We start from the raw sequence: 26,197 nt of genomic DNA on the forward strand, positions 1-26,197 counted from the left end.
AATACTGGTGATGCATAATGAATGTAGATTGAAGATTTATTTCTCTTCATTTTGGCTTTGGAATAAAATTTCCACAATCTTTCTTTTGCCAACGTTACTTCAAAAAATTAACATGGTATAAGTTTCAAACTTACGTTTTTGCATTTAAGACTACTCATTTTTTTCTTTTATCGCATAACAATTGGAATTTAAACTATGATGGGGGAATAATTTTGAATTTGAAACCCTCTTCTGATTAATCAAAAAAATATTTTCAAAGTGAGTGTGCTTGGTTCTGTGATATTTTTCTGCACTGTAAATTACGTAGCTTAGAAAGCATAACAGTATTGCATTAGAGTTTTAGATATATTGAAACAGCTAAAAACTTTATTATGTTGATAGTTATGTACCAAATACTTGCAACGTGCCACTACTCGTAACTCCAGGGTATGGAGATCCGAATTGGCAACACACCGCTCCTTGCTCCGGCTGGTCATTTGGAAGCACCAGTTCTCACCCAGGGATCGGGATTAAGACAGTCCACCCTTCCTTCAGGAAGGAAACCACCGAATTGCGACACATGACAGTAAATAAAATTCAAATACTTTATAATTAAAATGTCCAAAATCTTTAATCACGAATCCCGCGCGTACATACTGATTTGCACAAGTTAAAATTATATTTTGTTGGGTCATGCATGCTCGTAGGCAGTGATAAGTAACTTATTTAACACGAGAGTCCGCGCACCGCCTTCACAGTTAATAACAAGACCTCAACTGCCTACCTCACGCACGAGGTGCAGCATAACAGTTTGTTCTATCGTACAATACTACAAACTCATAACATAAAATAACACAAGAAAAACTGATAATTTATATAACACATCAATGTTAATTAGCGATAGTAAGCGAAAGTTCAGGTTGGCAACAATTAAAAATGCCAACGTGGAAAAACTTTTAAATCGCCAAAAACATGTAGCGTGGTTCCCCCACTCCTAACATAAACAGCCAATAGGAAAACAATATTTTATTGAAAACGAGGGAGAAATACCTTGCTATAATATTACAATATTAAACTATATAAAATAACTAAAGTGATTTTATCAAATAATTCATATTTGCTCTTGCACATAAAAATGATTAAATAAAGATTTAGTTTATAATGAAGGCAAATTACTTCAATCTTGTACATTGTTGAACGAAAATCGATATTAAGAAGAAATGTATTTAACTTGTGCTTAAACAACAAAATTTGTGTGAAAGATAGAAATAATCCTATCCATTTTGGATTTGAAAAACAATGAATACATTGCATATATTATTTGGGATAATTATTAGCCTATAAATTCTGAATAAATGTTGCAAAAATATGCGAATAATATTATAACATAAGACAAAACGTAAATATATACATGAATTATGAAAACAATTAAGTGTAAATAATTTGATCCAAGTTCTTAACTTGAAAGTATACAAATAAGATAAATGCCAATATAGGACTGAAATCTGCCTAACATGGTAGTCGTTGCATACTATCAAAATATGAAAACATGTTTGTATTCATTCCATGCTTTGTTTGAGGAAATCATGAAGGAACAAAACCACTGTGCTATTTTATTATTTTATAATAACAAGTACTGACCCAACTTTACAGCCAGTTTCATATTTCTTCCTTGAAGACATTTTTATACATTTCCGAAGAGTGCATGGGTATATTGATACAAGATATGTATATATAAAAAAAATATATATATGTATCCTTTCTTGCATATATGTAACATCTGCTCCTCATTTCTGGCATCATCCAGTCTATTTACATTTTCATAAATTTCATTGTGCACCTCCTATATCTAATTCCATCAGCAAATACCGGCCTCCCCGATGGCGCAGCGGTAGCGTCGTCGCCTTGTAATCAAGGGGTCCCGGGTTCGATTCCCGGTGGAGGCACATAGTGGTTCGGATCCCACTTTAAACTGTAGGTCCAGTCTCGATTAGCCTTACTGTGCATAAATTGGACTTAAAACAACAAATCAATCCAACCCAATCCTATCAGCAAATACCGGACAGATTAATTGGTACTCTACTGGTATCAGTAAATATAGGCTATCAATGTATTGGTTATTGGTAAAGTTACTGATAATTTTACTGATCCAATATATTTGTAATAGCCCACAATTTAATGCAAATTTCTACCATTTGTAAAGTAAGTGTGTAAAATACCAGATTTTTTTTTCTAAGGCAAAAACCTTTTACTCTTGTTGGTTGCATACATTAAATAAAGAATTTAATGAACACTGTAGAAGACTATCTGTAGAATAGCAGTTATTGGGTAGGTATTTTAGCAGTCTCAGCAAAATTTCATGTTGGTTCGTCCCTACTTTATTTTTTATCCGTTCCTTCAAACTCTATTTTACATAAAGCCTTGCTTCTACTCATACATTAGTGTATTCTTGAAGACTCTATGATTGTCTTTTTGTGTTATGCAGGATGGGGAAAATAAGAGTCAATAAAATTTATGTGTGCTTTTCACTTTTGTGTGTTTGTTATGTGAAGACAGTTTTGTCCTTGAAGATATCGTTGTGTGTGTGTGTGTGTGTGTGTGTCATTTGAGAAACCAAGTACAAGGACAAGTACAAGATAATTATTTTTGGTGAAAGTATATTGTAAATTGTCTTTATCAGACATGTGCCAAAGTAATTGCTAAAATTGTGCATCATGTGCCGACAAATGTTCATTGTGCATTCTTTTGTTACAATAATATATCTTTATCATTGTGCTCGCAGCAACAGAAGATTCCAATGGTGAGTTGGAAAACCAGGTAGTTAATGGGTTTTCAGAAACAGATAATGTTGATCCTGAGGTTGTGCCTGCGAGCAAGGCAGATTGTGAAGTAGCATCCGATGAAGTAGGGCATTCAGATGCTGAAAATGAATCGACGGTTAACGATGCATGTTTGGAATCAAGCACGGAAGAAAAGATTGATTCGTGTGTGTCCACTTTGATGGACGCAGTTGAAAATGATCAGATCGGTGACAGCCAAGTTGACGAGGATATCACCATGAAAGATGAGAAAGAAGAGAACGATCCAGAGACGACCGGTGAAACAGTCCAGGAAGAATGTCGATCGGAAGCAGAAAATAATTCAGTTCAAAGCTTTAAGTCTGAGGACATGGATGTTTCTGACATTCAAGAAGCTGATGAGGAAGAAATTGTGTGGCCCGATAACTCCCTTCCAAAAGTGATTAAAATGGAACTTGAAGGTAAAGTTAGCAAATGGGCGTGTGCTGTTCTGGATGTAATTTGCCATGTATGTGTGTATGTTCATATCTGTGTGCCTGTGTGTGCTGCACATACAAGCTTCTAGGTCCTGAGTGTGCAATTTATTTTCCATCATTTATATATGTGTATGGCAGTTTGGGCTTCTCAGATTTGATGCTTTTTGCTTATCTATTTGCTTTCTCTGGGTTCTTTTTCTTTCTGCATATTCAGGCTAGTACTTCATAGGAAAAGGAATTGAGGTGAATGCTTCTTGTAGATGCACTAATTGTACAATAGTTACAATAATGTAGTGCTTTGCAGAAAATATGTCGTACTGTAAGCTGTTCTGTGTTAACACTATGCAAATTAGTTAGATGGTATATTTTATTGTATGTGTAATTTTGTCCAGGAGTATGTTTTCAAACTTAGTGTATCTTTAGTTACAGCCTTTTTTTTATTCAATTTTAGCAAATCTGTACATAGTCTTGCAACATTATTATTATGCCATATGCCTGCATTCTGTTGGAAATTTTTCTCATGCCTGCAGCTACACCCATTTATTAATTGAATGATGTTATCTCGTACTGTTCTCCAGTGTTGCCATCGTCAAAATAGTTTTCTTGTCCTTTGTAAATTTATACTTGCAACTTCTACCCTCTCCTTTTAGGCGATAGTAGTAACTTGGTGACATATATTGAGCCCTTTAAATTATACAACATTGGTTGTACCAAATTGCTGTTTTAAACATAGAGTAAAAATGTTGTATAAAAATGCATTATGTTGTTTTAAGCAACACTGCTGATATGTTCTATTCAGTATGCCCCTCATATGATTACATTCCTATCAATTTCAATATCTGTATTTGTGTTCTAAATATTTTCCGTTATGAAATTTCAGTGGTCATTCTGTATTGTCATTTTCATATCAGACCAGTACACTATTAGCCTAGTATCAGTTAGGTGTAAACCCTGATTTCATGCACCCAGGTTTACCTGCATAATTCCAGTGAAGCAGCATGTTATAAAATTTTCCTGAACTCTTATGTTTCCCACATAGTAATAATTTCTTCAAATTATGGTGTTACTGCAAGATTATACATTATAATGCAGATGTAATGAAACTTCTTTAGGAAGGCATATATGATGTAAGGACTAGTTTGACAATTGGTTTGTTATTGTATTTATGCACATTGTTATTTTAAATTACATGTCCATAATATTTTTATGACATAAAGTTTGTCAGGTGCACTCTCCATTTTATTATATTACAAGTAGCTCATTCTCATCTCAAAATTATTATAGATCAAAGGGTGTGGACAGTATAACTGTAAATTTTTATATAATTCTAATTCTTATCTACTTTCCCACAAACAAGCAGAATGCCTGTAATTTGTATTTTCATCCACCTTCTTGTGTAATGTACATCCTTTTATAAATAGCAAACAAAAAATTAGTTGAAATTCATAAAAAGTTGATAGAATTTTATGTATGATATCTTTCTCCTTGAGTTAAAAGTAAGAAGCAACATTCAGAAGAAAGTATAATTATAAGTTAAACCTGGTTTTCTTGCAGCATTTCTTGCCTATGCAAGTACTGCATATGGTAGATATATTTATTGTTTTCTTTGTGTAAGTGAACTGGAACTGTTTTTAGTATGCAGTTCATTGATAACCATAGTGGCGTTAAAACTATCTACTACTTCATGTTATTTATGGTATAATTTTTAAAGTTCTATGAAATATTTTGTTTCAGAATTCTTGTGTGAATATTGTACCATGTAAATTTACAGCTCAGAACAAGTATTTAGTTTGTCCTACTCTTTGTGAAGGAGCAATTACCCTTTTTAAACTAAAATTGAAGATTGAGAACAATATTAAGATGTTAACATGCAATTCTGGATTTTATTTTAGTGCAGCTGATACACTAAAATGCATTAGGTGTTAAATATAAATTCTTTCATAAATAATATATCACTAAAGGGATTTGGGAAAGGATATATCCTTCTGTGCAAGGTTAAATGATGTGTTAACCTAGTTACGCATGCTGTAAGATTTTTGTGTTATGGTTGATGCAACTTATTCTATGTATATGTGTGTGTTAACTATACTGAACAGGTTTTTTTATTACAGCAGAAAATGTATCTAGTAAATCTAAAAGTATGACAAAATTGTGTATTGGGTAAGAATTACATACATATTGTATTTTGATATTTATTTCTTTTCTTTTCAGTGAAATTTGCTGATGAAGAGAGCACAGAAATATGTGTTGCAGAAACAGTGGATGCGTCTGAAGAAATAACGGAAGTAACTGCTACAGAATGTACAGAAATAACCAGTGAAATTAAATGCCTTGAGTTTCCTGCCCCAGATTGCGACCATGCCACAATCAAGACAGAAGAGAATGATATAATTCCAGCTGCAGACTGTACTATTGTTCCTATAACAGTATGCTCCGCTGAATCAACAATTGAATGTGCTGCATCGCCAAAGATTGAATGCATTTCTGAACCTAGCATTGCGGAAACAAACGAAGCACCAAAGTCATCAGAATGCAAGGTGGAAATGAAAGATGATTGTGTTACATTGGATGTTAACTGTATGTCAGAATCTGTTCCAGAAGAATCTGGTTCAACTAAAGATGACGCAAGTGGTCCTAGTGTAGAAGTTGTAGAACAGTCAGTTCCAGAAAATGCCGTGGAGACAATATCTGAATGTTCTACAATATCATTGCCTATAGTTTTAGCAGTGGAGGAAAGTGCAGCTCCAATCGATGGTATTGTAGTGAATGCAGATGATATATCTGTTCCCTCTGAAAGTATTCCTTCGGATAGTGTTGTATTGCCAGCAGAGAGTATTACCATTTCTGCACAAAGTGTGTCTTCAGACAAGGTGGTTCCAGGAGACAGTGTAGTAGTGCCTATGGAGAGTGTTGCTGTTTCTGCAGAAAGTGACACGATACCTGCAGAAAGCATTAATGCTGCACCTGTTTCCGAAAGTAACATACCAGTAGCCGTTCCTATCGTCGAAAGCACCATAATTACTACTTCGAACGAGGCAGTTATGGTACAAACCACAGAAGATACTGTGACCAGCACAGTGGGTGTGCCACAGACTATTTCCACAGTTCCTCTGGCACAGACGACAACGGTGACAAAGGCACCCATTGCTTCAGTATTAACTCCAACTGCAATTGTGTGTGTCCCTTCCGTAATCTCGTCTCCAAATATGGTGAATCAGACATACCTGAGTAGCGGTAGCGTGTCCAGTGTTGTGAGTTCAACAGTGCAGAAGTCACTAAATGCAAATGTCGTTCCATATCTAAATTACACCAGTCCAGGGAAGTTTCCCCATGTGAAGAGTCAGTCAAAAACAAAGACAACTTTGTCAAGGGAACCTTGTCAGGTAATCTTAATTTATCATTTGTGTTGTTGAAAGTTTTTTATGTAAAATTAGAGCATGTTCCAGTGTTCATTTTTGTTGAATTTAACTAATAACTGCTGCATAAATAACTTTAAGAAATACTAATCTGAAAACCTAGTGTTTTCTATATTTTGTGCTTGTATGTGTGTGTGTGTGAAAGAGAGAGAGAGTGAGTGAGTGAGTGTGTAAGAGGTCTGAACCGATACCAGTGATATCACTGTCAGAAAGTAATTGGTTGCAATTATTTGTTTACGGATAGTGGCTAATACTTTTCCGGCATTTTGGTTTTTCGTTGGTATCCAAAAATGCGATGGAGTTTAATTATCCTGGAAATTATGCAAAATTTGATGTTTCTTTGCATATTGTGTGATTACATAACATGTATTTTAATATTCTGATGTACTTCTTGAATATATTAAAGCAAAACTATTGGTAAAGTATAATTGGAGTGGAATACTTGCACACTAAAAATAATCAATATTTCGAACAGCTCTGAATTAATACAATTTTTCAAGCATCAGTTTCAGTGGTAATCTGTAAGAGCATCGACATTGGTATGGGAATCAGTTCAAAGTGGTATCAGCTTGCACCTAATACATGTATATAAATAAATTATTTATCTCTTATTACTAGGGGCATGCATATTTCATTTTTGACGAAAAAACGAAATTTGAAGAAACAGGTTGTAGTGTTAATTTTTCATGTTTTTGAAAGGTGTGAGGTGCATTTTGTGACCATATTTTGTCACAAAATAATGTGAAATTAACTCTTAAACACGAAATTCAGGGTTTATTCACCGACACGACACCTTCCGAGGTCTGAATTATCCTGAGAGTTATGCGATTCCCGGAAAATTGATTGATTCTGCTGTTAATATTGGAGAAGCAAAAATGAACTCCTTTACACAGAAATAAACTTAATACTCTGATAACTACATAAATGTGCTATTAGAAGTGAAATGTTAATTCTGTGGAATAAGTGTAGTTTTTAAATCAAATTTAGGATTATTGTCACAATTTTAAAACCAATATGTCTTTTTATATACCACTTTTTATCAATTTTTTCACCGCTATAACACCGATATTTTATTTTATTTACCGCTTTTGAACCCAAAATTGACCCAGTTTTTGTACCGAAATTTTGCCTTTTTATTTACAAAAAATATATGCCTCTACTTATTACTCATTACTTCACTTTAAATGCATAACCTTTTTTTCTTTTTATTCTTAACCCTTAAACAGAAACATCTGTCTGTGAGACCTTTAGTGTTTTGTAGTTCTACAGTGTGGCAACACTGATTGAGCTGTCTCTCCCCCCTCCACAGTACCTTATTATCAACCACTTGCCTACACTCTGCACATGTTACTGCTCTGTTTGTTACAAGAGACTTATTGTTGTTTGAAAACGTGCAGGTCTAACAGACCGGGTGTTTTGCATTACATATTCAATGCCAAGGTTGGAAGTGATTTACATAATACATTTTCTTGGTTTTGTTCCCATGTAATTTTAGTTTTCAATAAGTTATTAATCATGATTTTGCTCTTTTATTGTCTTAAAAAACTTTAAAAAATGTAATAACAAATATTAAAAAATAAGGTTTCTCAGACCGGATATTTCTAATTATGAAGTATCACATGTGCAGTATCAAATGAGTAAAAGTTGGAAGTGATTTACATAATACATTTCCTTAGTTTTGTTCCCATGTAATTTTAGTTTTCAATAAATTTGAGTTATTAATCATAAGTTTGCCCTTTTATTGTCTAAAAAAACTTTAAAAAATGTAATAACAAATATTGAAATATAAGGTATCTCAGACCGGATGTTTCTAATAATGAAGTGAAGACCTATGTTTCTGTTTTAGGGTTAATATACCAGGAAAAACAAAGTGAATATTTATGAATGATATTCTGCTTTACACAGCTGTAACTTTTGTCTGCTGCAACATTTGATGTGTCCAAAATATATATATTTCATAATTTGATAATTTTTAATTTAGAACCAAACCAATTTGCAATACTTTACTTTCTGTATCAAATATCATTTTTTTTTTCAAATTACCTTAATAAATACATGTAGTATTTACTAAACTCATTAAATTTGTTGATAGTTGTTTCAAAAAGTTTGTACTCCCACTGTTTTATGTTATTGAAAGCTCAAATTGAGATTATGTTGCTCTTTTTGAATAAAGGGGGAGGGTGGGATGTAACATGCACAAAAAATTAACAACATTTTCTTTATCGAGGCCAGAAGGATAAAGTGTATTATATGGAAAAGTGTAAAAGCAGATTAGTGTGGCTAATTGACAATCAGTAGAGACTTCTTTCTCATTTTTCCTATTTCTTTTTGATAGCTTTCTGTCTGATACTATTAACTGCCGTTATCTTTTTTGTAATGGATGTATGCATTGTATACAATAAATCACTCTCCTTTACAGGTGCCTGGTCCAATTGGTGGAAGAGGACAAAGATCATCTTCAAAGCCACCTCCTCCAGGTGCAGTCAATTTGGAACGTTCATACCAAATTTGTCAAGCTGTCATCCAAAACAGTCCTAACCGAGAACAGTTGAAAAATCAGTTGAAGCCACCTCCATCATTACTTGCAGCTGCAAATAACAGTTCAGTACCAGGTAGTGCAGCAGGCACTAAGAAAACAGAGCCAGTTGCCTCCGCACGTGCCACCCAGTATGGTGTTGTTTCAACATCTCGAGTAATAAACAATAGCAAGCACTTCGCAACATCGATAGCAGCTTTGACGTCTGGCAATACCATGCTACCAGGACAGAACTGTATCGCAGGTGGCAAACCCATTGTAGTGTCTTCCATGACCCACAACAAAGGTGTAACAAACAGTTCGCCCCAAATTTCGAATGTGGGCAATGTAAAAAACAGTTCTTTCCGGCAGTCCCCACCGATTATTCTCCGGCAAGTGTTTCCTCATGGTATTCCAATGGCCGTATTGCCGCAGACATCAACAGAGGTAAGGCACTTTGAAACCTACACATTTTTATCAACATAAAACTAGATTCCAATATTAATATTTCTTGTATTCATAACTTAGATATGGTACATAACTTTTACAAACTGTTTACCATATTCGATAGTCATTTGTTACATTTTGAACACGTATGTTCATAAATTCACATTACAAACTCATCATAACTCAACACAACACAACATTGTAACTATTGTGCTTGTCACAACTTGCTTGCTGTTGTAGTGTGGATTTGGTAAAATATCATGCTTAATGATGACACAAGTGGCCACGGTGGCTCAGTCGGTAACGCGTCTGACTAATTCTAAAGGTCCCGGATTCGATCCCCGGCCGGTTCAAATCCGGGAACTTTTCTAACGTTGGAAGCGGCCCCGGCGCCCACCCAGCGTCGAATAACATGGGTACCTGGGGGTAAAAGTGGTCAGGGGCATGATGCTGATCACATCACCCCCACTCATGACCGGATCAAGAAAGTGTGGGGCGTTACCCCCACACCCCCATGGCGTGGTGCTAAGCACAGGGGAGCACTTTACCTTTTTTTTAATGATTACACACTTCACTGGAGTGTTTCTCAGTCATGTTTTTTCATGTTTCTTATTTTGAGAGGATACGCTAATATTCTAAATTATGATTGGATTGAATGAAGTGGAAATTCTGGGTGCATCCACACTTAGACTACACGTATCATATGCAGGGGCTTTTAGACTACACGTATCATATGCAGGGGCTTTTAGACTACACGTATCATATGCAGGGGCTAAAACCTTAAAAGTTGAGGCTGTAAAGGGGCACTCAGACCATATAAGGACAACACACACAACTACAGTGTTTTAATGTACAAGACACTACTTTCATGTTACAACAGCATACTGGACTATAATTAGAATACACAAAACAAATCTCTCAGGACATACAGATTAGGCATTCCATGATGATAACATTTCCTTAGTTTGACTAAGTAAGATACTGTGTGCGAATGCCCAGTGTGTTCCTTCATGCATCATGCACCTTACAAGCACCTGGTGATCAAATGAGTCCAAATGCTATGAAAGGAACATTTTATTTATGCAAGTAATATATAATGGTCATTTCAAAAGCTTTGCACACTGTGAGACGAAATCGGAAAAACAAATTTATGTTACAAAATTACTTTACAAGCTTTCAATGTAATCTCCATTGTTTCTTATCACAGCTTCCCAACATTTTGGCTGGTTTTGTATTTCGGCCAGGATACCTATGATACCTATTGTTGAGCTGTCTGATTAGTTATATCGGCGTTTCATAAAAAAAACTAAACAACTGAATAAGTTTTATAGTGCCTAAAATATTGCTTGTTAGGACCTATTTTAAAATGAAGTCCACACAGCAGAACCTTTAGTTCCAGAACCTAACTTGACTGAAGTTAAAGATGCTATTAAAAGGCTAAAGAATAACAAAGCACCTGGCATTGATTTAATACCAGCTGAGTTAATTAAATATGGTGGAAATTCATTAATATGTCAAATTCATAAATTAATTTGTTTAATATGGAATAAAGAAGAAATCCCTCAACAGTGGAAAGAATCCATAATTGTTCCTGTGTTTAAAAAAGGTGATAAAATGAACTGCAGTAATTACCGTGGAATATCTCTACTCTCAACAACATACAAAATATTATCTAACATTCTTTTAACAAGACTAACCCCATATGCTAATGAAATTATAGGTGATTATCAATGTGGATTTAAACGTAACAGATCAACTACAGATCAAATTTTTCACATCAGACAGACACTTGAAAAAAAGTGGGAATATAATCAAAATGTCCATCAGCTATTCATTGATTTCAAGAAAGCATATGATTCGGTCAAAAGAGATAAATTATATAATATATTAGTAGAGTTTGGAATACCTAAGAAGCTTGTTAGTATGATAAAAATATGCACCAGTGAAACAGAAAGTAAAATTCGTGTGGGTAATAATATGTCTGACAAATTTACAATTCATGATGGGTTAAAACAAGGAGATGCATTATCTCCATTGCTCTTTAATTTTGCCTTAGAATATGCTGTAAGGAAGGTAAAAGAAACTAAAGAAGGACTAAAATTAAATGGTGTGACTCAGTTGTTAGCATATGCAGATGATGTAGACTTACTGGGGGATGATGTGAATACAATTAAGAATAATGCTAAAATATTTTTCAAAACTGCTAAAGAGATAGGTTTGGAAGTTAACAAAGAGAAAACTAAATATATGCTTACAGGCCGAAACCAAGTGTTAGGTAATAATCAAAATCTAATTATTGATAACAACTCGTTTTAACCAGTTTCCAAATTCAAATACTTAGGAGTAATATTAACAAATGAAAATTATATTAAAGAGGAAATAAAAAGTAGGCTTAATTCAGGAAATGCATGTTACTTCTCTCTTCATAAACTTTTGTCTTCTCGTTTAATATCTAAGAAACTAAAAGTTAAAATATACAAAACAGTAATTTTGCCTGTAGTATTATATGGGTGTGAAACTTGGTCCCTTACATTGAAAGAGGAACATAAATTGAGAGTATTTGAAAATAAGATCCTTAGGAAAATCTTTGGACCTAAAAGGGATGAGGAGACAGGTGAGTGGAGAAGGTTACATAATTTAGAACTAAAGTAAGAATCACGAACCTTCCGACCTTCTGTAAACAACCGTCTCACTTCGAGTAACGTATCACTCCGCGCCAGCTGTTCGTGAATGGTGCGGCCATCATATGCTGCTCACTCGCAACCTTTAATTTTACGTAACATGGAAAAATGTATTCTTATTTTAACTGATAATCTACACATTGAAGTATAATAAATTTTCTACAAGTGATTAAATACCTGTTCTTGTTCAAGAATGAACATATTTTTCTACGCCAAAAGTTCAATTTATCTGACTCTGGGTTAACAGATCCCCCTTCCCCTCTCCTCTCTCAGTATGACAGCGCCAAAGTTATACAAGAGAGAGAGAGAGAGAGAGATTCGTTTCAGTAATTCAAGCCTTTTGGTTTTATTTCCACCAAATTATTTCCCAACATTGTTGACATGTGGAGAATTGTTTTCTCCTTTGTGCAACAAATATACCGCCAGTTTTAACAGAAGCTGAACAAAGATAAGCCGGGGAATAAAGAGAGATTGTTTATCTTTCTCTCGGTTTCTCGTGCACTAGAAAACAAGAAGACGATAATAAGCACATTATTTACGCTCGTCTCATGCAAGTAATGTATTTTCTTACCTTGATTCAGCAGTTCCTTTTTGAACTTGAGGCATTTTCGGCGCTCGACAGAGTACGGTCTGTCAAATTTGCTTCCCAAAAAGGAACTCAACGTGGCACAAGAGGCGATTTAACGTCGACTGTTAAAATTGGGGAGATCGTCATCAATCATCACTATCAACATCTTCTCCACAGTGGACAGGACGGCTCTTTGATTGAAAGAATACGAAAGCACCTCGCGTTGTATTGCATCTATCTCAAAATCGGTGTACTTGTTTATACGAGCAACAACGTGTTTTTTTTTCGCGGGACTCACAACTTGACCGGTCGTTTTACTTTCTTTCACCACACCAAAAATACAAAGACGCAGACACACAATTACACTTGGACACCAACTTCACTGCTTGCCTAGGATAGCACCGACACAACGTCACATAAACGTTAAGAACAACCTGCTTCTTGCCACTTTTCAAACGGATGTATTTCCGAAAGACTACTCTGAAAACACGAGAGATCTTCCTGCACGCATGGAAGTCGCCATGTTCGAAACTGGCGCTATTTTCTTGCTGTTCACGTGATCGATTGTAATTTATACAATAATCACGTATTATTATTATAAACAGAAACCTTTAATGAAAATATATTTTAAAATGTATAATCCAATGTAATTTACACGTTTTTCTTCTATTAGCGTACTTTCATAGAACGGACTACATGATGCGGAAGAAATCCGTTATTAGGCTGTTGCCAACCACAATACTTCTCACTAAGTACAAAAACGGAAGTGGTATGTCTATTGTCGGCATATGATAGTATATTTTCACATTGTCAGTGACGATTCTCCGGGGATGGGGAAGGGGGTGGGACGCGGGAGTCGATCTATAATACAGAGGTGTTCACCATCTGGATGGTGACATCCTCACACTCCGGAATACTTTTGCAGGTGAAGGAGGGCAGGCCGTAGGGTGAGGGAGGTTGATTTAAAATGAACACCTCACAACAAGAGAGAAGAAAAATGTGACAATATTTAAAAATTCACCCCCAAATATGCGTTTTATTTTATATGTAGCGTACAATAAAATGTGACTGCCTCAAAATATTTATGTATTCTACAGTCTTCTTTCCCCACTTTTATGCATCTCTAAGTTGCCGTTTTAGTTTCCCTTGGTGTCTTTACTGCATAATTATTAATTTAGTCAATCAAATCATATGTATTAGCTTACTTTCATTATCTATAATAATAAATCATAACACTTTCCAACATCAAATAAATTTAATGAAGAAACCCCGGTTTCAAAACGTAATTTATCTCATGTGTCACATTCTTCTAGCAATGTTTTTTTAGTAAAATATGAGAGAAAATTAATCCTTTGGTACGGAACCGTCTTACTCCTGGGGGATAAGATGTACATTTTGTATTTGATTTTATTAATTTAGCGTTGCTTTTCTTCCACTTTTGGCTAATCCCGACGATGAGAATGAGTGATCGTCAGATGAAATTGATGAAGGGATACTCACAAATAACACCCATGACGGGGTGAGCCAGGGAACTTCGGTGATGAGTCTGAAAGTCGGCCACCAGGCAAGATGTACATTTTTTAAACTTTTTTAAAACATACATTCAATAACTTTCAACAGGTCATCACTCAGTGATACACTGCATATTCCGCATCTGTTAACAAATGGAATGTTTTTACACCTTGTAGGCTATGTGGATTATTTTTTCTTTCATAAGTTTGCAACACTGTTAGGGTACACGTGCTTTTGTTTACAGAAGGTCTGAGGTTCTATGATTCTCACTTTACATAATTTGTACTCATGTCCAGATATTATTAGAATAATTAAATCAAGAAGACTTAGGTGGGCAGGCCATGTGGCACGAATGGGAGAGGAAAGAGGAGTTTACAGGATTCTTGTTGGGAAACCTGATGGTAAGAGACCTGTAGGAAGGCCAAGACGAAGATGGAGGGACAACGTTGAGATGGACCTAAAGGAAATCGGTAGGGATGTAAAAGAGTATATAGATCTTGCTCAAGATAGGGAAAGATGGAAGGCCTGTGTTGCTGCAGCCATGAACCTTCGGGTTTAAGAAGGCTAGAGAGTTAGTTAGTTAGTTAGTTTAGGACCTATTTTAGGTTTATGTGCCTAAATTAAACCTTTTTTTAGGTTTTACTGGATTTTTATATCTCTCAGAGGTATTTACTAGGTTTGGTGGCGAAATAATTTAATGACTGGCATGTTTGAAACATGTTTTCTGCCGATTTCCCTCCCTCCAAGTATATGATGTTTTTTAAAGCTTTAAACAAAACAAAAATGTCTGACGTCACTGTTACCTGCAGACAGTTGCGTCGAAAGGGGTTCCCCCCTACTTTTTACCCCTGCACTATAGACTCTTAATGCTAATCCTTGCCTACTAAGATAAAGTAAACTGTCCTTGTCCCCCCTTCCCCTCCATCCCATTATCAGTTTTGGCACCCAATCGTCTCTACTGCCTGCACAGTTCCAAGTGCAAACTTTTGATCTGTATGGCCTCGCTCATTTTCACGTTAGTTTGGTCCCTTTAAGGCATTCACGCCTTGTGAAGTAATATTTCAGCATTCAAATTAGCACTACTGACTATGTTTCCGTTGAAAGATAATTTTTGCCACGTCAAATGATCCTCACAGACAAAAGGTGGAGTTTGAGTGTGGATAACGCAAGAAGATTCATGGTGGTCACTAGGACAATGATAAAATTCAAGTATAATTCCTGGTTTTCAAGGTGAACTTTCCAAAAATTCAAGGATACGAGCAGATGTTTTCTCTACTCCAACCTTACGTATTACCTACTCTCACCCTCCCTTCCATACACAAAAATATTGACAATATAATGGGTTTGTATGATTCCAATGTAACAAAAAATTTACCTAATCAACTTCAAGGAATATTATTTTGTAATAATCTTCCATTTGTCAGATACATTCTTCTGTAGAAGACACTAACAAAGTAAACGGATTGAGAAAATTTTGTTTTATTTTCTGTGTAGCTTTCTTTTTCATCCTCAAAAAATGAATGAAATAATAGCTAAACTCAGAGAAACTTGCCTCAGGGCGTTTATAAACATTTATACATTTAATGGGATATGGATTAATAAAAGTTGCAATTTTTAATGTCTACGGAGAAAAAAATGGAATAGAGAAAACATCCGCTTGTACCTTATTTCATGTCTTGCCAAAATTCATGAATATTTCCAGAGCCAATAGTTCACGCATAATTACCGGTGCCAATAATTCACGTGTAATTCCCAGAATTCAAGGAATTCCAAGTGAGTAGCCACCGTGATATTGTGCAGCAAATTATACATATGTAATTCATTTTTCATATCAACAAATAACTTTTTCTAACAGCACAAGTGCAGTATTATAATAATTTGTAGATAATTTTGAAAATGATATAAAGAAATGAGAATTTTTTAGAAAATTAAAATTTTGTTATGGTTCTTGTAAAAAAAAATTTAACGATTATATCTAATCAGTATTTTTTGGGAATTTTGTACCAAATTAAGTCTTTTTGCAACCTATTTCAGGATTTTTGGAACCTAATTTAAGGTTTTTAGAACCTATTTTAGGAATTTCAGAACCTATATTCAGATTTTTAGAGCCTATTTTAGGAACCTAAAAGCACACTTTTTAGAACCTAAAAATCCGAGGTCTACTGATTACCCAGGTCACCTCACCAGAAGCTTCTTTAATTGTATCAAAACATTTCCCTTGGAGTGGTTGCTTCAGTTTGCGGAAGAAATCAAAGTCTGTTGGGTTCATATCAGGACTGTAAGGAGGATGTGGAAGTACTTCCCATTCATATTTGTCGTTCAGTATTGGCTACATATGTTTTGCATTACTGTGCAAAATGAGAATGACTGCTGTGGTATGTTGGGTCTTTTTTTGATGAATCTTGGGGTGCAAAACATATTGTGGAAACTGTTTGTAGTACGAACTTGTTACAGATGTCATCTGGGGTAATATATTGGTTGCTATGACTCCACTTTTGTCGTAAGCAATAATCATCATTAACTTCACCTATGATTGTTGTGTCTGTTTCATTTGATGACTGAGGAGGGCCTCCCCAATGGTGCAGTGGTAGCGTCATCATCTTGTAATCAAGGGGTCCTAGGTTTGATAGCTGGTGGTGGCACATAGTGGTTCAGATCTCACTTTAAACACTGTGCTACAATCCACCTCACTTTTTCACCTCAATCTTTCTCTGTAAAGTTTCAATTTTGATGTAGGACTGCTGTTCCCTACATGAAATCTGATCTGAGTCATTTTCTTCTTTAATTTTATGGCACAATTGTTCAGCACAGAGCCAAGCTATCCGGCAAATATACACACAACGTTTTAGACTGAAGTCTGATCACAACTGATGCAACAATCAAGCGATCATGCCACCCTAATAGTCACGCATACACTGTGCACAAACCTTTTGAAATGACTCTTGTATATCCTAATGATTGAATTGGAAAGTTGTGGGTGCATCAGCACTTTAGACTATTTCGTAACAGTCCATGAAATCGTTGCATATGTTAAGTACAAAGAACTCTAAAATCCCGGACATTTACCCATCACCGTTTCCCATCAGGAAATTGTTACAACCATGTAAGGAATGTCTTGTCAGACATTGCCAGGCTTCCTTGATCGCCAGCATTGTAAGCGGGTGAAAACAGTCGCAATCAAGGAAGAGGCAATATTAAGTAAATGGAATCTGGATAAATGTCTGGGGAGAGAGAGGTCAGTCAAATGATGATAATAGAGAGAAGGAGGACGTTTGGGCAAGATCGTGATCAGCACATCGCAAGTCAGACTCTTTGCAGGCATAATCTTTCATTGCGGATCTGCAGCAGTCATAACGAGACAGGTATTTCCTTTCAACATGCTGATCCAATCTGTAGGGGTTTAAACTCAAGTGTTGTGTTTTGCCATTCAAGTGTATGTAAGTGCTACCTCTTGCACCTTACCATCAGGCTTGCCATGATAGAGAGTGCTTTACCATCAAAGATGAATGATCAGAGAGCTACATCAACCCAGTAAGATTCCCCATTCTTGAGGGAATGACAAGATTTGCTCTCGCCCCTTACCATTAATAAAACCAACACGAAATATCCTTGCCCAGGTTAAAAGCTGAATCTGTAAATGGACTCTCAGCACAAAGCCATACAGAGGATTATACTGACTGTAGATCCAAACACCAGAGACTCGTTGGTGTGCACAATGCAGTTTACCAGGATACAGTACACTTCCGTTCCACTATATAAGATTGGACAATTGAAATATGTGCCACTTTATCTGAACAGGAGTGGACATGGAAGAGAGGTTGAGACTTAAGTGACTTCAGAAGGTCACTCCTCTAAATTATGAAAAAAATATTCTGTAAATTCAATCTAGGGTGGTATGGAAAATCTCCATGGTTCTAGATATTTTGTGTAAAGATGATCCTCGTCCTTGCAACACCAAAATATTCCACCTGCTGGTGTATTTTCCTTCACATTAAAAAAAACATTCCTCTCCTTATTTCTTAGAACAGATCCATAATAGTTAATTGAAGTATAAACTTTGGGCATTTAATATGCAATTTGTAATTAATTACCCACTTTTTCATGTATTTAAATACCTAACTTGTATTTCCTACACATGTCCCAACCCTAGTTCTCACTAGAAAAGATACAAAATATCAAAAAGGGCTCTTTTCATGTAAAAGAGACAGCATTTCAAAAGGGATGACCTGGCAATAATTATGCTTTTTTGAAATTTCTACTTCATGTTTATCGAAGATGTCTGCTTTCCAAGGAATGAATTTGTTCATCTTTTGATGTGATTCCTTCAGAATGCAAACGAAAAGCTTTTGAACAGTGTTTCACATTCTGTGCTGTGTTTAGCTAGATCATTTATAAGTGCTATTTACAGAATATGTTATTGTAGTGCATTTGATATAACTGTCTTTGTTATTTTTCTTCAAGTGAATTATTTCTGTACATTCTTTCCAGGTGGTTGAAAATTCTGCAACTCCAGCTCAACCGGGCCATGTAAGTCAATACATCTTGGTGCAACGTACTGGGATTGGTGACGGTGCTCCTAGGCTACAAGGGTTGATTGTGAACAAGAAACCACTGTTTGACGGAAAAGGGCCCCCAAGGGCTTCCAGTGCACCTCCATCAAACATACCAAACCCGGCCTTCGTGGGAAACCCTGGGAGACCGGCGAGTGTAGACATGAACTACACGGTGCCTCATGTGGTTACCATGGCTCCGACTCAGTTGAATAATATTCCAGTGAGTACTGACGGCGGTGATAACGGCAATGTTGAGCATTTTGTCTTACAGAGTGTCGAGCATTTTTTAACGCAAGGCAGCCCAAATGGAAAACAACACGGTGTTAAGAAAGAGACTGCTGGGATCGTTCGTAGTGTTAGTAACGTGGAGACTAGTTCGGACGATGGAACGCCGGTGCACGGCATAGCAGTTATAAACAGTGGCACAATGCCTAATGAAAATTCAGTAAACATTATAGCACCTGTGGAGCAAGTTGCGAGAGGTCCAAACGGATGCCCTCTTGTTGGGAAATCACAGGTGTTGTTGACATCTACATCCACGTCGACCGTCAGTGGAATCATGCAAAGTTCAATTGCAGGACTTAACAGTATTGTGCCAAATGCAAGCCAGCTTCTATCGCAAAACCACCACACAGTAAAATCTGCTTCAAGCCACATTCTTATGAAGACAGCCAATCCTTCGCCAGACAGAACTGATCCCTCTCATTGTGCCTGCAATTTAAAAGCCATGATTATGTGTAAGAAATGTGGTGCATTTTGCCATGATGATTGTATAGGACCTTCCAGACTTTGTGTTACTTGTCTCATTAGATGAACATTGTACTGGTGCAATTTTGTGATCTGGGATGTCGGTTCTATCACGTGTATATCATGCCAGGAGAAAAATGGTGTTGAAAGTTTATGTAAATCCTCAAAAAAGAAAACTTAAGGGTGAGTCAGTTCAATACTGCTCTAAGTATTTAGAACCATTTTGTTGTTTTGAACCATCATGTCAACCCTACAATCTCATTTATATTTTGTGATCTCGCATCAGAAAGCAATATTTATTATAGGTTAGTCTTAGTTCGATGTTTGATATAAGTCTGAAAGTTTATCATCCTTTCTTTTTGTTGCATAAACATATCCCATTTATATAGATCTGATTATAGTTTTCCTAGGTTTTTAATATTTGAATAGTTACGGCTAGGAATATGGCAGCATATTGTAATTATTTTAAGTGATTGAAAAGGACTCAAAATTGACTTCATGTAAAATAATCTGGTAGTAAAGGAAAGCAAGCTGGAGACGACGTTATTTATTGCACAGTAACTTTATTGCATATTTTTTTATATTGTTCTCCCATCAAGAAATTTTATTTGATTAGAGATTGAGTGCATGTTACAGTGGTAAATCCTTTGTTTGTTTTATTTCTTTTCTTCAGTGTGCATTATCAGCTTTTAGCAGTAGATGCTATCACTTTGTTTGATGTATGAATGCAAGGCTTGGATGAAACACTACTATTTTAAATATGCATGTAAGAATTTTTAAGTATTTAAATACAGATAAACTAGTACTCACTTTTCGCCTTGTAATCAAGGGGTCCCGGGTTCGATTCCCAGTGGAGGCACATAGTGGTTTGGATCTCACTTTAAACTGTAGGTCCAGTCCCGATTAGCCTTCCTGTGTATAAAGTGGACTTAAAACACCAAATCAATCAATCAACTAGTACTCACTTTATCCGACAAACTGTTTTTTCTTTGTTCTATTAATTTCTGTGGCCACCGCCACCATTCTCATTGGAACTTGTTATATATACTATATATAAACTATAACTTATAACAAGTTCCAACGAGGATGGTGGCGGTGGCCACAGAAATTAATAGAACAAAGAAAAAAACAGTTTGCCGGATAAAGTGAGCACTAGTTTCTCTGTATTTATCTACTACCGCATCTCTCATTTCCCAATTATGAATTAAAGTATTTAGTTCAGCTTTTGCTTGGAACATATCTATTGACATTTTATTCATTTCGGTGGTCTCTGCTATAGTTCCCATCCAAAATTCCACTGTGCACAGTGGCAGGAAATCTGAAATTAATAGAACTCCAAATAAATAGACACAATGATAAGTACGTTTCACCACTTTTCTCATTTCGTGAAAAATTAATTTCGTCTTGAAGATAAAAAGAATAAGTGGTTAAAACTTACAACAGATCAAATTCAAAATTCTGCAGTAAAATCTGGATGGAGTGAAAAGTTTGGAGCTTTTCTTGTTAACTCTTGGAGGGCTAATTACTTAACACTCGCTGAGTGTGAAATGGAGTTCAAAATAAAACCCAAGTTGTTGTTTTTTTTTAAAAAAAAAGCTGTATTGTCAGTGCTTTTCTAAAATATTTATAACATTACTTTTACAGATTTAATTCAATTATAGGTACCAATAGTATTGAAACTCCAACTTGTAAAATACATACAGTTTTACATTATTCACATATGCATGCCGCTATTTCTACATCAGTAAGTGTTACAACTCAGCCCACTGTGGTGATAGCAGTGTGTATAAATCATGTGCCAATTTTTTTTTAAATTTCGAGCGGTGTTTATCTTGCATCTCAACTTTTTTTAAAAAAAATCAAAGAGCCTCATTTGGGCTGAGTCTTTTCTTACTCTCTTCTAAGTGCCTAAAGTCAGCATTAAAAAAAACCTCTTGGAGTCGCAGAATTCTGTAAATTCCATGAAAATTTCTGACACTTGATGATACTCTTTCCAAATTAGTTCCGATGTTCAGATTTTAACATTGCAATAATACTTCGATCGCAAGTTTCATGATCTTTTGATAATTCTCAGACATACTCTCCACAACCTTAGACAAGATTTATCCATTTTTCTTGTATCCTGAAGATACAAGACTCCGCTGCACAGAATATTGAATATATACTACAAGAAGGAAAATGAACCAATGATGAGTCTTCTTATTAATTATTGCCTAATATTTGCATATCAGTTTATCAGTCATAATCTTGTCATGTTATTTTTATTGTAAATCCAAAGCAGAGGTCCCATATACTGTTCTCTTTCTTATGTAATTTTTCAAAGAACTTTATATGAGAGAAAAATGTGAAATTTTAGGACATATAGCCAGGGTTCCATTGTAGTTTACATGTTAAAATTGCCACTACTTTTGAGCAGAAAGGTACTTTTCCCCTAAGGAAAAAATAATAATACTCTCAATGTCATCTGGTTGCATACATTGGTTATGGATATGAATATTGCATATTAAGGGATGGAATTTTTGCCAATATCGTTAAACTACAAACAGCCTATATTATAGAGATTCGATATAAAATTATAAATGTTCCTTGAAGAAATTAGTATTTTTAATCAATGGATTTTGCTTTGAAACAAATGGTATGGACCATCCCCAGTGATGTTGCTTTGTAATCAAGCAGTCCCAGGTTCGTTCCCCGGTGAAGGCACAGTGGTTCGAGCCCACTTGAAACTGAAGTCCTGATTAGTCGATCTGACCATAAAAGTGGACTTAAAACAACAGACTGAGAAACAGAAACTGCATACTTATACATTAACTTTACGGAACCAGGACATAGCATAATTATAACAAAATGGCAACATTTTGCTCTAAATTACGACTATTTATAGGTATATATCAGATCAGTAATTTTACCAATAGTAAGCTTCTACACTGATATGGCTATATTGGCCGATTCCAATATGTGCCGATTGATCTGTCCCATCTCTATTATATGTTTAAGATAAATATTTTTACACTTTTTAATGATAGCTGATACATTTAACAACACATATAACAAATTGGAGATTCATAATACTTGGTTCCTATTTCATTTTGTGTAGCTGAAATCATATTTTCTTCATATTCTATATTGTGAATATTTTGAATGAAACAGGAAATTCTTTGTAACCATTTTGTCTACTAGAAATTGCCTAGTTGGACAAGTTGCCCAGAAGTTACTTTCAATTAAGTAAATTGGTCTGACTAAATTACTTTTCACCCAAGATACACCCAGTGGATTTCTAATTACACGTTTGTCTACATATTTCACTTCTGGTCCTACTAAAACGTTTTACAGTGCTTTCTTGGATTTAATTTTCTTTTTAAATACCATTGATTTAAATCATTCTATCATGCAAAGTAACAGAGTTTTAATATATTATTATTTTTGCTGAAAACGTTGGATTTTATCTTGTGTGTGCATGCAAATAGTACGTGAATATGTCCCATGTGTGTATATGTAAGTAATGTTACATGAATATCAGTATTCCTTTATCATAAGTAGATTATGAAAGTCCAAACTATTTATCTCCTGTCAAAAATGAAAGACTGCTTTTGAATTGTTGTATTACGTAATAATATATATGGTGTGATCAGCCAACATCCCAGAAGTACCAAACATGACATTCTATAATCACATCACTTAATTCAAATGAGATTTTGTGTATGTATTGGTAATGACACAAAAAAGTTTGTAGGATATATATATATATATATATGAAAGTGCATGTTTTAAGTGTGAAAGAAATAGAGTGTATGAGAGTTTGTGTATTAGTGTACATAGCAGGGAAAGTCTGTTCATATTTGTTACTCTGGAGTTTCTTACAATCAGACAGCGCACTGAATGAACTACCTCAGAAGAATCTGTTTCTAATAAAGAATAAAAAAGCTGTTAGAATTTTGAAAAATAATCAACATGTGTAGCCAGAGGGTATTCTACTACTTCAGTTACTGTGAGATCAGTGTATACAAAGTATGAAAAACATGAAAATTGCAAGATACATTTGTACATAACGAAGAAGATATTTCAATTATGATGTCTGTATGCTGTGTGTATGCTTTAAATCAAATACCACATTAAAGTAATTTGGAAGTTTTCTAATGGTGTCTTGTGGTATTGTATGGCTGAGCAGATACCATTTTAAGCATTGATTATATGCTCTTACATATTCAAAATTATAATATAAGAATTACTTTGCAGCATTACCATGTAAATAGCTAAATATTTTTTGCAGCTCGGCTATATCATAATTGTACTAACACTAGTGTCATATATTAAAGGAATCCAACCTTGTATGATCTCTGGACACTGGAAATGTATCAATAAGTTAATTTGAACTTTGCCTGCCACTAATTTCACCTGATACACTGGTATCTGCTCAGCCCAGGTGTCATTATTTTATCTTATTTCTTACACTATATGAATGTATTCTGAACCTTTTAATTTCTTCATCGCATTTGGAAAATAGAATTTCTTGTCATTAGAATCAGCCGTCACTTGAAATAATTGGCACACACTTGTGTTCATTCATTCATGCTTTTAATTTGGATCTTACTTCATGCTTGTAACTGGAGAAATTACGTTGGATGTCTTGGAACATATTTTGTGTAATACATCAGTCATCACAGAGATGATATATTCAAACTTTGTTAACCCTCTGTCATTGTGCCCTCATAGTAGCACAAATGTCCCGCGTGCGGCACTCAGTGCCGTTCTATCAAAACCAACTTTATTTAGATGAATTATTTTATGCAAATTGATGTTAAATCACCCTAGTGCTTACTGGAAATCAGGCGATATATATATATATGAATGCATACAGTCCATTTCGGACATTTTTATTAGCTAAACTAAAAACAGAAAATATCACATGGAATTACACACTTAGACTCTTGAAGCAAATGCACCAAAATATTATTCCAGAAGTAATAAAAATTTTGCCATATAATGAACTAAAAAATAAACTCACCATTCACAAAATTTTCAACGTATTTTTCAAACATTTTCAATATATTTTTCAAAATGAATTGAAATCATACAACTTATATGGGCTTAGAAAGGAACTATTTATTCCAAAATTCTCAGTCAAAATCTTGCTGACTCGCAGAAAAAGCAATCAAATGAGTAAAAAACACAACTCGAAGATACAAAATATGAAAATTTTCAAATCTCAATATGTTTCTTCTACTTATACGAGATATACGTGGAAAAAGAAATAAACTCAAATAAAATGGACCGAATGTTGTCACTTTTCAGTACCATTATTTTGACAACTCTGACATTTCGCATGGATGCTGCAATGGTTTCTACATACAATTAATTTGCATTCCAAACTGTCGTTTTATTGTTCTTATATCTGCCAAATTCATGGCTGGAGTTCTATGATTTAAGATAGGTAACGTTCCCGCGTGCAGTACTGAGTGCCGCGTAAGGGGGGCCGGTCACATCTGAGGCATGTAAACAACTGAAAGAACGCCATAAAAAATGTGCGAATGCCTCTTATGTTTTCGTGTGAATAGTGTAGATGAGTTACCTAGTGTTTTCCAGACCATTGTTGCATTGGTAAGGAAAATAATTAAAAATTTCAGAAAAGGTGGCGGTTACGGAGTGTTAATAGCTTCATTTGGGAATATACAATCATTGATCTGTGACCATAAACTTTCCAAGTTATTTACATGCATGTAGACAAATCCATGCCCTCTTAAAAACATAGAAACCCTACTGATAAAGAAATTAATGTAAATTTTCAGTCGCAGCAATGAATAAATGAAGGTGCTGATTATATTTGCCACCCAAGTTTAGCTAATAATTTGTAGATTGTCCACTGTTTCGCTGTCTAAAAAACCAAAGTAATAGAAGTTCTGGTACTGGAATACTCTATTGAGTTTATCTTAATTCTGAATGTGAAATACTTAACAAAACCGTAAGTACTAAATTATTATTTCTAACAGCCTACCAGATATGGACTGAATTGGATCCAACTTGGTTTTATATGTAAACCTAACGCTGCTTTTAATTGCACTATTTTAAATAGAAACTGGTCATACATGTGAAATACTATGCAATTATTCCTGCTTCAACAGCATGAATTTTTCTGGAAATGTGTTCTTCACTATACAAAAATTTAGTTTTTTATGTGCAGTTTGTGCATATTAGAGCAAAGTAGTAACTGAAAAAAAGACTGTGCGTTCTTGAAACCTTCGTGATTCAGTTGACATATTAGTCTCAGTTGTTGTGTTTACATTATGTATGACTTTGCCTTGTTACATCTGTACACATTTTAGTTTACAAGGGAATGGTGTGAGTGAGTGAATATTCTGTTAATGTATGTTTAAGATCTATGCAGACATCACTTTCTTCAGGATACTTGAATCTCTTTACAGATGCATGAAAGCATAAAATAGGAATAAGTTAAGTTCTCATTTGTAGTTTGCAAAGTTTCCTTTTTTTCTCTCTGTAAACATATTTT

At 35.0% G+C, this 26,197-nt stretch overlaps 1 protein-coding gene across 2 annotated transcripts in view; it reads left to right on the forward strand.

Annotated features, from left to right (window-relative positions):
* Positions 1-20,497, forward strand: part of LOC146001574 (uncharacterized) — a 40,705-nt gene extending 20,208 nt beyond the window's left edge. Inside the window, exons 6-9 of one of the 2 annotated variants that reach the window (XM_083139062.1) lie at positions 2,762-3,238; positions 5,465-6,636; positions 9,089-9,631; positions 18,881-20,497. In XM_083139062.1, coding sequence (XP_082995188.1) covers positions 2,762-3,238; positions 5,465-6,636; positions 9,089-9,631; positions 18,881-19,759 — 3,071 coding nt within the window. In that variant the 3' untranslated portion in view covers positions 19,760-20,497. The remainder of the gene's footprint in view (positions 1-2,761; positions 3,239-5,464; positions 6,637-9,088; positions 9,632-18,880) is intronic. The other variant, XM_083139063.1, reaches the window with a different exon arrangement.
* The last annotated feature ends 5,700 nt before the right edge of the window (positions 20,498-26,197 follow it).

The sequence above is a fragment of the Lepisma saccharinum genome, chromosome 17 (assembly GCF_977018435.1).
Source record: "Lepisma saccharinum chromosome 17, izLepSacc3.1, whole genome shotgun sequence".
In the NCBI taxonomy this organism is placed as follows: Eukaryota; Metazoa; Arthropoda; class Insecta; order Zygentoma; family Lepismatidae; genus Lepisma; species Lepisma saccharinum.